At 46.2% G+C, this 18072-nt stretch overlaps 1 protein-coding gene across 1 annotated transcript in view; it reads left to right on the top strand.

Moving 5' to 3' along the window:
* Positions 1–234: 234 nt before the first annotated feature.
* Positions 235–18072, top strand: part of LOC311134804 (transient receptor potential cation channel subfamily M member 1-like) — a gene marked incomplete at both ends in the record, with an annotated part of 142202 nt that continues 124364 nt past the window's right edge. The window contains one exon of the mRNA XM_084168587.1: positions 235–321. Within this exon, the coding sequence (XP_084024713.1) occupies positions 235–321 (87 nt within the window). The remainder of the gene's footprint in view (positions 322–18072) is intronic.

An 18072-nucleotide genomic window follows, 5' to 3' on the forward strand; every position in this document is an offset into this window, starting at 1 on the left:
TCTCTCTGCTCTGACTCCCGGTGACTCTGCTCTGCCATAGTTCTGCTGAATAACCGCTGTTGTTGTTGCTGTTGCTACTGCTACTGCTGACTCTGGAACAGCAGACAGACGTCTCTATTGACATGGCATGCTATGCTGGGACGCTACAAGATACTGAGCTATGCTGCTGTGAAGTAGAACCAGAGACTATATTCCTGTGAGGTGTTGCCAGACACATGGAGAACTGACACAAGAATGGAGAAGGGAGCCGGAGGGAAGAGGGCCAGCGTCTCCATCAAACGAGTCTCCATCAAACGCTCTGCATCTAGTTGCTCCAATAAGGTAAGAGGAGACTGACTGACTGGCTGACTGGCTGACTGACTGACTGGCTGACTGGCTGGCTGACTGACTGACTGACTGACTGACTGTCTGACTGACTGACTGACTGACTGACTGACTGACTGACTGACTGACTGACTGACTGGCTGACTGGCTGACTGACTGTCAGGTGATTCTGCCTGTAGTGTTTGCCTGTGTCATGTTCAACAGGTGATTCTGACTGTAGTGTTTGACTGTGCTCAGCATCTCCTTCATAAGTTCAAGTTCAAATCAAATCAAAATGTGTTTTGTCCCATGCTTTGTAAACAACAGGTGTAGACTAACAGTGAAATGCTTACTTAAGGGTCCTTTTCCAACAGTGCAGAGTTAAAGATAAAAAAAAATGAAAGTGACACGAGGAATAAATATAGTGAATAAAAATAAGAAGTTAAAATAACATGGCTATATACAGGAAGTACCAGGTAATAACATGGCTATATACAGGAAGTACCAGGTAATAACATGGCTATATACAGGAAGTACCAGGTAATAACATGGCTATATACAGGAAGTACCAGGTAATAACATGGCTATATACAGGAAGTACCAGGTAATAACATGGCTATATACAGGAAGTACCAGGTAATAACATGGCTATATACAGGAAGTACCAGGTAATAACATGGCTATATACAGGAAGTACCAGGTAATAACATGGCTATATACAGGAAGTACCAGGTAATAACAAGGCTATATACAGGAAGTACCAGGTAATAACATGGCTATATACATGAAGTACCAGGTAATAACATGGCTATATACAGGAAGTACCAGGTAATAACATGGCTATATACAGGAAGTACCAGGTAATAACATGGCTATATACAGGAAGTACCAGGTAATAACATGGCTATATACAGGAAGTACCAGGTAATAACATGGCTATATAAAGGAAGTACCAGGTAATAACATGGCTATATACGGGAAGTACCAGGTAATAACATGGCTATATACAGAGAGTACCAGGTAATAACATGGCTATATACGGGAAGTACCAGGTAATAACATGGCTATATACAGGGAGTACCAGGTAATAACATGGCTATATACAGGAAGTACCAGGTAATAACATGGCTATATACAGGGAGTACCAGGTAATAACATGGCTATATACAGGAAGTACCAGGTAATAACATGGCTATATACAGGAAGTACCAGGTAATAACAAGGCTATATACAGGGTGTACCAGGTAATAACATGGCTATATACAAGGGAGTACCAGGTAATAACATGGCTATATACAGGAAGTACCAGGTAATAACATGGCTATATACAAGGAGTACCAGTACTGAATCGATTTGCATGGGTACCAGGTAATGACATGGCTATATACAGGGAGTACAAGTACTGAGTCGATGTGCAGGGGTACCAGGTAATAACATGGCTATATACAGGAAGTACCAGCACTGAGTGGATGTGCAGGGGTACCAGGTAATAACATGGCTATATACAGGAAGTACCAGTACTGAGTCGATGATCAGGGGTACCAGGTAATAACATGGCTATATACAGGGAGTACCAGTACTGAGTCGATGTGCAGGGGTACCAGGTAATTCAGGTAGATATGTACATGTAGGTAGGGATAAAGTGACTAGGCAAAAGGATAGATCATTTGTATTTGTATTGTATTTATTATGGATCCCCATTGATTAAGGCAGTAATATATATTTTTTAAACATTACAAAACGTTCACAACAGATTTCACAACATATTAAGTGTGTTCCCTCAGGCCCCTACTCTACCAACACATATCTACACAAAATCCATGTGTATGTGTGTGTATAGTGCGTATGTTATCATGTGTGTGTATGCATGTGTCTGTGCCTATGTTTGTGTTGCTTCACAGTCCCCGCTGTTCCATAAGGTGTATTTTTATCTGTTTTTTAAATCTAATTTTACTTAGGGTATGCATAGGGGTCCGAGCTGTGTGCCAGTTGTTCAAACAGAGAGCTCGGTTCATTCAACATGTCAATTACTCTCACAAATACAAGTAGTGATGAAGTCAATCTCTCCTCCACTTTGAGCCAGGAGAGATTGAAATGAATATTATTTATGTTAGCTCTCTGTGTACATCCAAGGGCCAGCCGTGCTGCCCTTTTCTGAGCCAATTGCAATGTTCCTAAGTCCCTCTTTGTGGCACCTGACCACACGACTGAACAGTAGTCCAGGTGCGACAAAACTAGGGCCTGTAGGACCTGCCTTGTTGATAGTGCTGTTAAGAAGGTAGAGCAGTGCTTTATTATGGACAGACTTCTCCCCATATTAGCTACTGTTGTAAAAATATGTTTTGACCATGACAGTTTACATTCCAGGGTTACTCCAAGCATTTTAGTCTCTTCAACTTGATGAATTACCACATTATTCATTACACAATTTAGTTGAGGTTTAGGGTTTAGTGAATGATTTGTTCCAAATACAATGCTTTTAGTTTTTGAAATATTTAGGACTAACTTATTCCTTGCCACCCATTCTGAAACTAACTGCAACTCTTTGTTTAGTGTTGCAGTCATTTCAGTCGCTGTGGTAGCTGACGTGTATAGTGTTGAGTCATCCACATACATAGACACACTGGCTTTAAATCAAAGCCAGTGGCATGTCATTAGTAAAGATTGAAAAAAGTAAGAGGCCTAGACAGCTGCCCTGGGGAATTCCTGATTCTACCTGGATTACGTTGTAGAGGCTTCCATTAAAGAACACCCTCTGTGTTCTGTTAGACAGGTAACTCTTTATCTACAATATAGCAGGGGGTGTAAAGCCATAACACATAAGTTTTTTCCAGCAACAGACTATGATCGATAATGTCAAAAGCCGCACTGAAGTCTAACAAAACAGCCCCCACAATCTTTGAATCATCAATTTATCTCAGCCAATCATCAGCCATTTGTGTAAGTGCTGTGCTTGTTGAATGTCCTTCCCTATAAGCATGCTGAAAGTTTGTTGTCAATTTGTTTACTGTAAAATAGCCTTTTATCTGGTCAAACACCATTGTTTCCAAAAGTTTACTAAGGGTTGGTAACAGGCTGATTGGTCAGCTATTAAAGGGGGCTTTAATATTCTTAGGTAGAGGAATTACTTTTGCTTCCCTCCAAGCCTGAGGGCACACACTTTCTAGTAGGCTTAAATTGAAGATATGGCAAATAGGAGTGGCAATATCGTCCGCTATTATCCTCAGTAATTTTCCATCCAAGTTGTCAGACCCCAGTGGCTTGTCATTGTTGATAGACAACAATAATTTGTTCACCTCTTCCACACCGACTTTACGGAATTCAAAATTACAATGCTTGTCTTTCAGAATTTGGTCAGATATACTTGGATGTGTGGTGTCAGCGTTTGTTGCTGGCATGTCATGCCTAAGTTTGCTAATCTTGCCAATAAAAAATATCAGTGGGCAATATCAGTGGGTTTTGTGATGAATGAGCCATCTGATTCAATGAATGATGGAGCGGAGTTTGCCTTTTTGCCCAACATTTCATTTAAGATGCTCCAAAGCTTTTTACTATCATTCATTATGTCATTTATCTTTGTTTTATAGTGTAGTTTCTTCTTTTTTAAATTCAGTTTAGTCACATGATTTTTCATTTTGCAATACGTTTGCCAATCAGTTGTGCAGCCAGACTTATTTGCCATTTATTTTGCCTCAGCCCTCTCAACCATACAGTTTTTCAGTTCCTCATCAATCAATAACACTTTAGTAAATGTGTCAAGTGCAGTGTCTGTCTGCTCCTCATTACACACCACAGACCAACAAATATTATTTACATCAACAACATAGGAATCACTACAAAACTTTTTGTATGACCTCTTAAACACAAGATTAGGCCCAGCCTTTGGAACTTTGGTTTTCCTAGATATGGCTATTATATTGTGATCACCACATCTGATGGATTTGGATACTGCTTTCAAACACATTTCTGCAGCATTAGTAAAGATGTGATCAATACATGTTGATGATTTCATTCCTGTACTGTTTGTAACTACCCTGGTAGGTTGACTGATAACCTGAACCAGGTTGCAGGCACTGGTTACAGTTTGAAACTTTCTCTTGAGTGGGCAGCCTGATGACAGCCAGTCAATATTTAAATCACCCAGAAAATATACCTCTCTATTGATACCACATACATTATCAAGCATTTCACACATGTTATCCAGATACTGACTGTTAGCACTTGGTGGTCTATAGCAGCTTCCCACCAGAATGGGCTTTAGGTGAGGCAGGTGAACCTGTAGCCATATTACTTCAACAGTATTTAACATGAGATCCTCTCTAAGCTTTACAGGAATGTGGTTCTGAACATAAACAGCCACACCTCCACCTTTGCCATTTCTGTATTTTCTGTAAATGTTATACATTTACATTTTACATTTTAGTCATTTAGCAGACGCTCTTATCCAGAGCGACTTACAGTTAGTGAGTGCATACATTATTTTTTTAATTATTTTTTTATACTGGCCCCCCATAATCTTGTATTGCTACCACTGTATCATCAAAGGTATTATCTAAGTGAGTTTCAGAGATAGTCAGAATATGAACGTCATCTGTTACTAAGAAATTATTGATTTCATGAACCTTGTTTCTTAAACTACATATGTTAAATTGGGCTATTTTTAACACTTTTCTGGGATGCTTGATTGTTTTTATTGCTTTACTGGGAAGCTTAGCAGAGGTAGACATGCTCAAGTTATTTATGTTAGTGCAGGGTGAGCTGCACATAGTGGACTTCCTGCTAGGGCATACCACCTCAGTGCTAACAGTATAACTCTGGTTCATAGGCATATGAGTACTGCATACAACAGCTGTAGGATCAGCAGAGGCATTCAGGGCAGTAAGAGGGGCAAAAATAAGTTTACTTACATTGTGTCTTCCAATGCCCCTGTTATAATGTACATTTGCTAAAGCATTATGATGATTCAGCGACACAATGGTAGGGATTAACTGAGCTGGGCTTGGGTCATTGATAAGTCATTGTCTCAACGCAGCCTTATAATGCTGTCAATGGATCCAGGAACCCAAATGATTTGGGTTGATCCCATCTGCCTTAGTATTAAAAGGAGGATGGGATCAACCTAAATCATTTGGGTCCTGGATCCATTGACAGCATGATAAGGCTGTTTCCAGAAGGTATCAACATTACAGACCTGTAATAGTCTCCTAACCAGGCTGTGACTAGGATGAAGATCTACAGGCCAGGCTGTGACTAGGATGAAGGTCTACAGGATGAAGGTCTACAGGATGAAGGCCTACAGGCTGTGACTAGGGGACAGTTCCACATGATGAAGGTCTACAGGCTGTGACTAGGAGACAGTTCAACATGATGAAGGTCTACAGGCCAGGCTGTGACTAGGATGAAGGTCTACTGGCCAGGCTGAGACTAGGGGACAGTTCAACATGATGAAGGTCTACTGGCCAGGCTGTGACTAGGATGAAGGTCTACAGGATGAAGGTCTACAGGATGAAGTTCTACAGGATGAAGGTCTACAGGCTGTGACTAGGAGACAGTTCCACATGATGAAGATCTAAAGGCTGTGACTAGGAGACAGTTCAACATGATGAAGGTCTACAGGCCAGGCTGTGACTAGGAGACAGTTCAACATGATGAAGGTCTACAGGCCAGGCTGTGAATAGGGAACAGTTCCACATGATGAAGGTCTACAGGCTGTGACTAGGGGACAGTTCCACATGATGAAGGTCTACAGGCTGTGACCAGGGGACAGTTCCACATGATGAAGGTCTACAGGCCAGGCTGTGACTAGGAGACAGTTCCACATGATGAAGGTCTACAGGCTGTGACTAGGGGACAGTTCCACATGATGAAGGTCTACAGGCTGTGACTAGGGGACAGTTCCACATGATGAAGGTCTACAGGCTGTGACTAGGAGACAGTTCAACATGATGAAGGTCTACAGGCTGTGACTAGGAGACAGTTCCACATGATGAAGGTCTACAGGCTGTGACTAGAAGACAGTTCAACATGATGAAGGTCTACAGGCTGTGACTAGGAGACAGTTCCACATGATGAAGGTCTACAGGCCAGGCTGTGACTAGGAGACAGTTCCACATGATGAAGGTCTACAGGCTGTGACTAGGAGACAGTTCAACATGATGAAAGTCTACAGGCTGTGACTAGGAGACAGTTCAACATGATGAAGGTCTACAGGCTGTGACTAGGAGACAGTTCCACATGATGAAGGTCTACAGGCTGTGACTAGAAGACAGTTCCACATGATGAAGGTCTACAGGCTGTGACTAGGAGACACTTCCACATGATGAAGGTCTACAGGCTGTGACTAGGAGACAGTTCAACATGATGAAGGTCTACAGGCTGTGACTAGGAGACAGTTCCACATGATGAAGGTCTACAGGCCAGGCTGTGACTAGGAGACAGTTCAACATGATGAAGGTCTACAGGCTGTGACTAGGGGACAGTTCCACATGATGAAGGTCTACAGGCCAGGCTGTGACTAGGGGACAGTTCCACATGATGAAGGTCTACAGGCCAGGCTGTGACTAGGGGACAGTTCCACATGATGAAGGTCTACAGGCCAGGCTGTGACTAGGAGACAGTTCCACATGATGAAGGTCTACAGGCCAGGCTGTGACTAGGGGACAGTTCCACATGATGAAGATCTACAGGCTGTGACTAGGAGACACTTCCACATGATGAAGGTCTACAGACCAGGCTGTGACCAGGGGACAGTTCCACATGATGAAGGTCTACAGGCTGTGACTAGGGGACAGTTCCACATGATGAAGGTCTACAGGCTGTGACTAGGAGACAGTTCAACATGATGAAGGTCTACAGGCTGTGACTAGGAGACAGTTCAACATGATGAAGGTCTACAGGCTGTGACTAGGAGACAGTTCAACATGATGAAGGTCTACAGGCTGTGACTAGGAGACAGTTCCACATGATGAAGGTCTACAGGCTGTGACTAGGAGACAGTTCCACATGATGAAGGTCTACAGGCCAGGCTGTGACTAGGAGACAGTTCAACATGATGAAGGTCTACAGGCTGTGACTAGGAGACAGTTCCACATGATGAAGGTCTACAGGCTGTGACTAGGAGACAGTTCAACATGATGAAGGCCTACATGCTGTGACTAGGAGACAGTTCAACATGATGAAGGTCTACAGACCAGGCTGTGACTAGGGGACAGTTCCACATGATGAAGATCTACAGGCTGTGACTAGGAGACACTTCCACATGATGAAGGTCTACAGGCTGTGACTAGGAGACACTTCAACATGATGAAGGTCTACAGACCAGGCTGTGACCAGGGGACAGTTCCACATGATGAAGGTCTACAGGCTGTGACTAGGGGACAGTTCCACATGATGAAGGTCTACAGGCTGTGACTAGGAGACAGTTCCACATGATGAAGGTCTACAGGCTGTGACTAGGAGACAGTTCCACATGATGAAGGTCTACAGGCTGTGACTAGGGGACAGTTCCACATGATGAAGGTCTACAGGCTGTGACTAGGGGACAGTTCCACATGATGAAGGTCTACAGGCTGTGACTAGGGGACAGTTCCACATGATGAAGGTCTACAGGCTGTGACTAGGAGACAGTTCAACATGATGAAGGTCTACAGGCCAGGCTGTGACTAGGAGACAGTTCAACATGATGAAGATCTACAGGCTGTGACTAGGGGACAGTTCCACATGATGAAGATCTACAGGCCAGGCTGTGACCATTTTGCAGCAATTGCAATTCAAAAAGAGACCTTGGATTCTGATGGGGATTTGTTAACTATCTTACTTAGACTGAGGCACGGGGGGAGAGAGGCCCTGCTGGAGAAGGACCCTGCTGGAGAGAGACCCTGCTGGAGAGAGACCCTTATGGAGAGAGACCCTGCTGGAGGAGGACCCTTATGGAGAGAGACCCTGCTGGAGGAGAACCCTTATGGAGAGAGACCCTGCTGGAGAAATACCCTGCTGGAGAGAGACCCTTATGGAGAGAGACCCTGCTGGAGAGAGACCCTTATGGAGAGAGACCCTGCTGGAGGAGGACCCTTATGGAGAGAGACCCTTATGGAGAGAGACCCTGCTGGAGGAGGACCCTTATGGAGAGAGACCCTGCTGGAGGAGAACCCTTATGGAGAGAGACCCTGCTGGAGAAATACCCTGCTGGAGAGAGACCCTTATGGAGAGAGACCCTGCTGGAGGAGGACCCTTATGGAGAGAGACCCTGCTGGAGGAGGACCCTGCTGGAGGAAGACCCTGCTGGAGAGAGACCCTGCTGGAGGAAGACCCTGCTGGAGAAAGACCCAGCTGGAGAGAGACCCTGCTGGAGAAGGACCCTGCTGGAGAAGGACCCTGCTGGAGGAAGACCCCGCTGGAGAAGGACCCTGCTGGAGAAGGACCTTGCTGGAGAAAGACCTCGCTAGTTGTGGACAGAGGGAAGGAGGTCTATGGACATCTGAGAGACAGCCAGGTCGGTGTGGCTCATCAGGTTCTCTACTAGCAGGGTCCCAGGGTGTTGGTCTGGTTCTCCTCTAGCATGGTCCCAGGGTGCTGGTCTGGTTCTCCTATGGCAGGGTCCCAGGGTGTTGGTCTGGTTCTCCTCTAGCATGGTCCCAGGGTGCTGGTTCTCTACTAGCAGGGTCCCAGGGTGTTGGTCTGGTTCTCCTCTAGCAGGGTCCCAGGGTGCTGGTCTGGTTCTCCTATGGCAGGGTCCCAGGGTGTTGGTCTGGTTCTCCTCTGGCAGGGTCCCAGGGTGTGGTCTGGTTCTCTACTAGCAGGGTCCCAGGGTGTTGGTCTGGTTCTCCCCTAGCAGGGTCCCAGGGTGCTGGTCTGGTTCTCCCCTAGCAGGGTCCCAGGGTGCTGGTCTGGTTCTCCTCTAGCAGGGTCCCAGGGTGCTGGTCTGGTTCTCCCCTAGCAGGGTCCCAGGGTGCTGGTCTGGTTCTCCTCTAGCAGGGTCCCAGGGTGTTGGTCTGGTTCTCCCCTAGCAGGGTTCCTGGGTGTTGGTCTGGTTCTCCCCTAGCAGGGTCCCAGGGTGTTGGTTCTCTACTAGCAGGATCCCAGGGTGCTGATCTGGTTCTCCTCTGGCAGGGTTCCAGGGTGTTGGTCTGGTTCTCCTCTGGCAGGGTCCCAGGGTGTGGTCAGGTTCTCCTCTGGCAGGGTTCCAGGGTGTTAGTCTGGTTCTCCTCTGGCAGGGTTCCAGGGTGTTGGTCTGGTTCTCCTCTAGCAGGGTCCCAGGGTGTGGTCTGGTTATCCTCTGGCAGGGTTCCAGGGTGTTAGTCTGGTTCTCCTCTGGCAGGGTTCCAGGGTGTTGGTCTGGTTCTCCTCTGGCAGGGTCCCAGGGTGTGGTCTGGTTATCCTCTGGCAGGGTTCCAGGGTGTTGGTCTGGTTCTCCTCTAGCAGGGTTCCAGGGTGTTGGTCTGGTTCTCCTCTAGCAGGGTCCCAGGGTGTTGGTTCTCTCCTAGCAGGGTCCCAGGGTGTGGTCTGGTTCTCCTCTGGCAGGGTCCCAGGGTGTGGTCTGGTTCTCCTCTGGCAGGGTCCCAGGGTGTGGTCTGGTTCTCCTCTGGCAGGGTCCCAGGGTGTTGGATCTCTACTAGCAGGGTCCCAGGGTGTTGGTTCTCTCCTAGCAGGGTCCCAGGGATGTAGCTCAGTTGGTAGAGCATGGCATGCACTCACTAACTGTAAGGACCCCTAGCAGGGTCCCATGACCTCGCCTCTCTGTGCCCAAAGGGGATCTCAGCCCCGCTAGGGTTTGGGTAAAGAACAATATACCTACTTTGATAGTTAGTTAGCCTCCTAATCTCCCTCCAGGCTGGTGAAACTCATTTTCTTTGTTTTTAGGTCCCGGTGAGGGTGAGGGTGAGGGTGAGGGTGATGGTGAGGGTGATGGTGAGCGTTAGGGTGAGGGTGAGGGTGATGGTGAGCGTTAGGGTGAGGGTGAGGGTGATGGTGAGAGTGATGGCTAGTAGTTTCTGGGGGGGGAGACTAGGAGAGATGAACGGAGCTACAAAACTATCTGAACTAAACTAGTCTCCTTCAGGAAGAGAAGAGCAGGAGCTCTACAACGTCCATCTGAAAAGACTAGGAGAGATGAACGGAGCTACTAGTCTCCTTCAGGAAGAGAAGAGCAGGAGCTCTACAACGTCCATCTGAAAAGACTAGGAGAGATGAACGGAGCTACTAGTCTCCTTCAGGAAGAGAAGAGCAGGAGCTCTACAACCTCCATCTGAAAAGACTAGGAGAGATGAACAGAGCTACTAGTCTCCTTCAGGAAGAGAAGAGCAGGAGCTCTACAACGTCCATCTGAAAAGACTAGGAGAGATGAACGGAGCTACTAGTCTCCTTCAGGAAGAGAAGAGCAGGAGCTCTACAACGTCCATCTGAAAAGACTAGGACAGATGAACGGAGCTACTAGTCTCCTTCAGGAAGAGAAGAGCAGGAGCTCTACAACGTCCATCTGAAAAGACTAGGAGAGATGAACGGAGCTACTAGTCTCCTTCAGGAAGAGAAGAACAGGAGCTCTACAACCTCCATCTGAAAAGACTAGGAGAGATGAATGGAGCTACTAGTCTCCTTCAGGAAGAGAAGAGCAGGAGCTCTACAACGTCCATCTGAAAAGACTAGGAGAGATGAACGGAGCTACTAGTCTCCTTCAGGAAGAGAAGAGCAGGAGCTCTACAACCTCCATCTGAAAAGACTAGGAGAGATGAACGGAGCTACTAGTCTCCTTCAGGAAGAGAAGAGCAGGAGCTCTACAACCTCCATCTGAAAAGACTAGGAGAGATGAACGGAGCTACTAGTCTCCTTCAGGAAGAGAAGAGCAGGAGCTCTACAACCTCCATCTGAAAAGACTAGGAGAGATGAACGGAGCTACTAGTCTCCTTCAGGAAGAGAAGAGCAGGAGCTCTACAACCTCCATCTGAAAAGACTAGGAGAGATGAACAGAGCTACTAGTCTCCTTCAGGAAGAGAAGAGCAGGAGCTCTACAACGTCCATCTGAAAAGACTAGGAGAGATGAACGGAGCTACTAGTCTCCTTCAGGAAGAGAAGAGCAGGAGCTCTACAACCTCCATCTGAAAAGACTAGGAGAGATGAACGGAGCTACTAGTCTCCTTCAGGAAGAGAAGAGCAGGAGCTCTACAACGTCCATCTGAAAAGACTAGGAGAGATGAACGGAGCTACTAGTCTCCTTCAGGAAGAGAAGAGCAGGAGCTCTACAACCTCCATCTGAAAAGACTAGGAGAGATGAATGGAGCTACTAGTCTCCTTCAGGAAGAGAAGAGCAGGAGCTCTACAACCTCCATCTGAAAAGACTAGGAGAGATGAACGGAGCTACTAGTCTCCTTCAGGAAGAGAAGAGCAGGAGCTCTACAACCTCCATTTGAAAAGACTAGGAGAGATGAACGGAGCTACTAGTCTCCTTCAGGAAGAGAAGAGCAGGAGCTCTACAACCTCCATCTGAAAAGACTAGGAGAGATGAACGGAGCTACTAGTCTCCTTCAGGAAGAGAAGAGCAGGAGCTCTACAACCTCCATCTGAAAAGACTAGGAGAGATGAACGGAGCTACTAGTCTCCTTCAGGAAGAGAAGAGCAGGAGCTCTACAATGTCCATCTGAAAAGACTAGGAGAGATGAACGGAGCTACTAGTCTCCTTCAGGAAGAGTATAGCAGGAGCTCTACAACCTCCATCTGAAAAGACTAGGAGAGATGAACGGAGCTACTAGTCTCCTTCAGGAAGAGAAGAGCAGGAGCTCTACAACGTCCATCTGAAAAGACTAGGAGAGATGAACGGAGCTACTAGTCTCCTTCAGGAAGAGAAGAGCAGGAGCTCTACAACCTCCATCTGAAAAGACTAGGAGAGATGAACGGAGCTACTAGTCTCCTTCAGGAAGAGAAGAGCAGGAGCTCTACAACGTCCATCTGAAAAGACTAGGAGAGATGAACGGAGCTACTAGTCTCCTTCAGGAAGAGAAGAGCAGGAGCTCTACAACCTCCATCTGAAAAGACTAGGAGAGATGAACGGAGCTACTAGTCTCCTTCAGGAAGAGAAGAGCAGGAGCTCTACAACGTCCATCTGAAAAGACTAGGAGAGATTAACGGAGCTACTAGTCTCCTTCAGGAAGAGAAGAGCAGGAGCTCTACAACGTCCATCTGAAAAGACTAGGAGAGATGAACGGAGCTACTAGTCTCCTTCAGGAAGAGAAGAGCAGGAGCTCTACAACCTCCATCTGAAAAGACTAGGAGAGATGAACGGAGCTACTAGTCTCCTTCAGGAAGAGAAGAGCAGGAGCTCTACAATGTCCATCTGAAAAGACTAGGAGAGATGAACGGAGCTACTAGTCTCCTTCAGGAAGAGAAGAGCAGGAGCTCTACAACGTCCATCTGAAAATGTCCCCCTCTTCGTCTTCCCTACTCCGACCACTCTGATTTCAACCCAATTTGCATATTTTAGAGAATTGGTCGTGGCACTTCTTTTGAAAGGGGGCAAGGTCAAAGCAATAATGACCAGGGATGTGTTCCGAATGACATCCTAGTGCACTATTTGTGACATTAGGGCTCTGGTCAAAGTAGTGCACTAGGGAATATTATGTCAATTGGAATGCAACCATGGGTTCAAATACTATTAGAAATCTTTCATATGCTTTTACAGTTTACTTTAGCATGCCTGGAGTGTCAGGTGGGTGGTGGTTTGCACTTTTTGGAAATGTAATTGGTTCCATTGCACCAGGCAAGCTCAATCAAGATCAGTTAAAGGAATACTTTGGGATTTTAGCAATAAGGCCCTTTATCTACTTCCACTGACTCTGGTATCCACTAGATCCCATGACTCCAATTCACACTAGTTCATCTGACTCTGGTATCCACTAGTTCACCTGACTCTGGTATCCACTAGTTCATCTGACTCTGGTATCCAGTAGTTCCCCTGACTCTGGTATCCACTAGTTCCCCTGACTCTGGTATCCACTAGTTCATCTGACTCTGGTATCCACTAGTTCACCTGACTCTGGTATCCACTAGTTCACCTGACTGTGGTATCCACTAGTTCACCTGACTCTGGTATCCACTAGTTCACCTGACTCTGGTATCCACTAGTTCATCTGACTGTGGTATCCACTAGTTCACCTGACTCTGGTATCCACTAGTTCACCTGACTCTGGTATCCACTAGTTCATCTGACTCTGGTATCCAGTAGTTCCCCTGATTCTGGTACCCACTAGTTCATCTGACTCTGGTATCCACTAGTTCCCCTGACTGTGGTATCCACTAGTTCATCTGACTCTGGTATCCACTAGTTCACCTGACTCTGGTATCCACTAGTTCACCTGACTCTGGTATCCACTAGTTCATCTTACTCTGGTATCCACTAGTTCATCTGACTCTGGTATCCACTAGTTCATCTGACTCTGGTATCCACTAGTTCCCCTGACTCTGGTATCCACTAGTTCATCTGACTCTGGTATCCACTAGTTTATCTGACTCTGGTATCCACTAGTTCATCTGACTCTGGTATCCACTAGTGCACCTGACTCTGGTATCCACTAGTGCACCTGACTCTGGTATCCACTAGTTCATCTGACTCTGGTATCCACTAGTTCCCCTGACTGTGGTATCCACTAGTTCATCTGACTCTGGTATCCACTAGTTCACCTGACTCTGGTATCCACTAGTTCACCTGACTCTGGTATCCACTAGTTCATCTGACTCTGGTATCCACTAGTGCACCTGACTCTGGTATCCACTAGTGCACCTGACTCTGGTATCCACTAGTTCATCTGACTCTGGTATCCACTAGTTCCCCTGACTGTGGTATCCACTAGTTCATCTGACTCTGGTATCCACTAGTTCACCTGACTCTGGTATCCACTAGTTCATCTGACTCTGGTATCCACTATTTCCCCTGACTGTGGTATCCACTAGTTCACCTGACTCTGGTATCCACTAGTTCACCTGACTCTGGTATCCACTAGTTCACCTGACTCTGGTATCCACTAGTTCACCTGACTCTGGTATCCACTAGTTTATCTGACTCTGGTATCCACTAGTTCATCTGACTCTGGTATCCACTAGTTCCCCTGACTCTGGTATCCACTAGTTCATCTGACTCTGGTATCCACTAGTTCACCTGACTCTGGTATCCACTAGTTCACCTGACTCTGGTATCCACTAGTTCACCTGACTCTGGTATCCACTAGTTCACCTGACTCTGGTATCCACTAGTTCACCTGACTCTGGTATCCACTAGTTCACCTGACTCTGGTATCCACTAGTTCACCTGACTCTGGTATCCACTAGTTCATCTGACTCTGGTATCCACTAGTTCATCTGACTCTGGTATCCATTAGTTCATCTGACTCTATTATCCACTAGTTCCCCTGACTCTGGTATCCAATAGTTCATCTTACTCTGGTATCCAATAGTTCCCCTGACTCTGGTATCCACTAGTTCATCTTACTCTGGTATCCACTAGTTTATCTGACTCTGGTATCCACTAGTTCCCCTGACAGTGGTATCCATAGTTCACCTGACTCTGGTATCCACTAGTTCATCTTACTCTGGTATCCACTAGTTCATCTGACTCTGGTATCCACTAGTTCACCTGACTCTGGTATCCACTAGTTCACCTGACTCTGGTATCCACTAGTTCACCTGACTCTGGTATCCACTAGTTCACCTGACTGTGGTATCCACTAGTTCACCTGACTCTGGTATCCACTAGTTTACCTGACTCTGGTATCCACTAGTTCATCTAACTCTGGTATCCACTAGTTCATCTGACTCTGGTATCCACTAGATCCCCTGACTGTGGTTTCCACTAGTTCCACTGACTGTGGTATCCACTAGTTCATCTAACTCTGGTATCCACTAGTTCCCCTGACTGTGGTATCCACTAGTTCACCTGACTCTGGTATCCACTAGTTCATCTGACTCTGGTATCCACTAGTTCACCTGACTCTGGTATCCACTAGTTCACCTGACTCTGGTATCCACTAGTTCACCTGACTCTGGTATCCACTAGTTCACCTGACTCTGGTATCCACTAGTTCATCTGACTCTGGTATCCACTAGTTCATCTGACTCTGGTATCTACTAGTTCCCCTGACTGTGGTATCCACTAGTTCACCTGACTCTGGTATCCACTAGTTCACCTGACTCTGGTATCCACTAGTTCACCTGACTCTGGTATCCACTAGTTCATCTGGCTCTGGTATCCACTAGTTCACCTGACTCTGGTATCCACTAGTTCACCTGACTCTGGTACCCACTAGTTCACCTGACTCTGGTATCCACTAGTTCATCTGACTCTGGTATCCACTAGTTCATCTGACTCTGGTATCCACTAGTTCCCCTGACTGTGGTTTTCCAGTAGTTCCACTGACTGTGGTATCCACTAGTTCATCTAACTCTGGTATCCACTAGTTCCCCTGACTGTGGTATCCACTAGTTCACCTGACTCTGGTATCCACTAGTTCATCTGACTCTGGTATCCACTAGTTCATCTGACTCTGGTATCCACTAGTTCCCCTGACTGTGGTATCCACTAGTTCACCTGATTCTGGTATCCACTAGTTCCCCTGACTCTGGTATCCACTAGTTCATCTGACTCTGGTATCCACTAGTTCCCCTGACTGTGGTATCCACTAGTTCACCTGACTCTGGTATCCACTAGTTAATCTTACTCTGGTATCCACTAGTTCACCTGATTCTGGTATCCACTAGTTCATCTGACTCTGGTATCCACTAGTTCACCTGACTCTGGTATCCACTAGTGCACCTGACTCTGGTATCCACTAGTTCACCTGACTCTGGTATCCACTAGTTCACCTGACTCTGGTATACACTAGTTCATCTGACTTTGGTATCCACTAGTTCCCCTGACTCTGGTATCCACTAGTTCCCCTGACTCTGGTATCCACTAGTTCCCCTGACTGTGGTATCCACTAGTTCCCCTGACTCTGGTATCCACTAGTTCATCTTACTCTGGTATCCACTAGTTCACCTGACTCTGGTATCCACTAGTTCACCTGATTCTGGTATCCACTAGTTCACCTGACTCTGGTATCCACTAGTTCATCTGACTCTGGTATCCACTAGTTCCCCTGACTGTGGTATCCACTAGTTCCCCTGACTGTGGTATCCACTAGTACATCTGACTCTGGTATCCACTAGTTCCCCTGACTCTGGTATCCACTAGTTCACCTGACTCTGGTATCCACTAGTTCACCTGACTCTGGTATCCACTAGTTCACCTGACTCTGGTATCCACTAGTTCATCTGACTCTGGTATCCACTAGTTCACCTGACTCTGGTATCCACTAGTTCACCTGACTCTGGTATCCACTAGTTCACCTGACTCTGGTATCCACTAGTTCACCTGACTCTGGTATCCACTAGTTCACCTGACTCTGGTATCCACTAGTTCACCTGACTTTGGTATCTACTAGTTCACCTGACTCTGGTATCCACTAGTTCACCTGACTCTGGTATCCACTAGTTCACCTGACTCTGGTATCCACTAGTTCACCTGACTCTGGTATCTACTAGTTCACCTGATTCTGGGTATCCACTAGTTCACCTGACTCTGGTATCCACTAGTTCATCTGACTCTGGTATCCACTATTTCCATCTGACTCTGGTATCCACTAGTTCATCTGGCTCTGGTATCCACTAGTTCACCTGACTCTGGTATCCACTAGTTCATCTGACTCTGGTTCCACTAGTTCATCTGACTCTGGTATCCACTAGTTCCCCTGACTGTGGTATCCACTAGTTGACCTGACTCTAGTATCCACTAGTTCACCTGACTCTGGTATCCACTAGTTCACCTGACTCTGGTATCCACTAGTTCACCTGACTCTGGTATCCACTAGTTCACCTGACTTTGGTATCTACTAGTTCACCTGACTCTGGTATCCACTAGTTCACCTGACTCTGGTATCCACTAGTTCACCTGACTCTGGTATCTACTAGTTCACCTGATTCTGGTATCCACTAGTTCACCTGACTCTGGTACCCACTAGTTCATCTGACTCTGGTATCTACTAGTTCACCTGATTCTGGTATCCACTAGTTCACCTGACTCTGGTATCCACTAGTTCATCTGACTCTGGTATCCACTATTTCCATCTGACACTTCCTCTACATACAGCACTACTTCCTCTACATACAGTACATACAGCACTACTTCCTCTACATACAGCACTACTTCCTCTACATACAGTACTACTTCCTCTACATACAGCACTACTTCCTCTACATACAGCACTACTTCCTCTACATACAGTACATACAGCACTACTTCCTCTACATACAGTACATACAGCACTACTTCCTCTACATACAGCACTACTTCCTCTACATACAGTACATACAGCACTACTTCCTCTACATACAGCACTACTTCCTCTACATACAGTACATCATGACTATACTTCAGTACAGGGACTGCTACAGCACTACTTCCTACTATACTACGGGTACCTCCTGGGACCAAAACTAGATGTCTTGACCTAACCTAATAAACACTCTACACTCTGTTTGAAAAAAGACAATCCAGGATTAACCGTCACAATGTCAACATGAAAACAGTCATTTCCATTTGAGCAGCTGGGCTGTAGAACAAGTTGAGAGTGTGTATCGTTACCCCTAACATCAATGTTGGTATTTGTAAAAGAAAGATAATAATATATGTATGCCATTTAACAGATGCTTTTTTATCAAAAGTGACTTATAGTCATACATGCTCGTCCGCAT

The sequence above is a fragment of the Coregonus lavaretus genome, assembly GCF_964263955.1.
Source record: "Coregonus lavaretus genome assembly, chromosome: 9".
In the NCBI taxonomy this organism is placed as follows: domain Eukaryota; kingdom Metazoa; phylum Chordata; class Actinopteri; order Salmoniformes; family Salmonidae; genus Coregonus; species Coregonus lavaretus.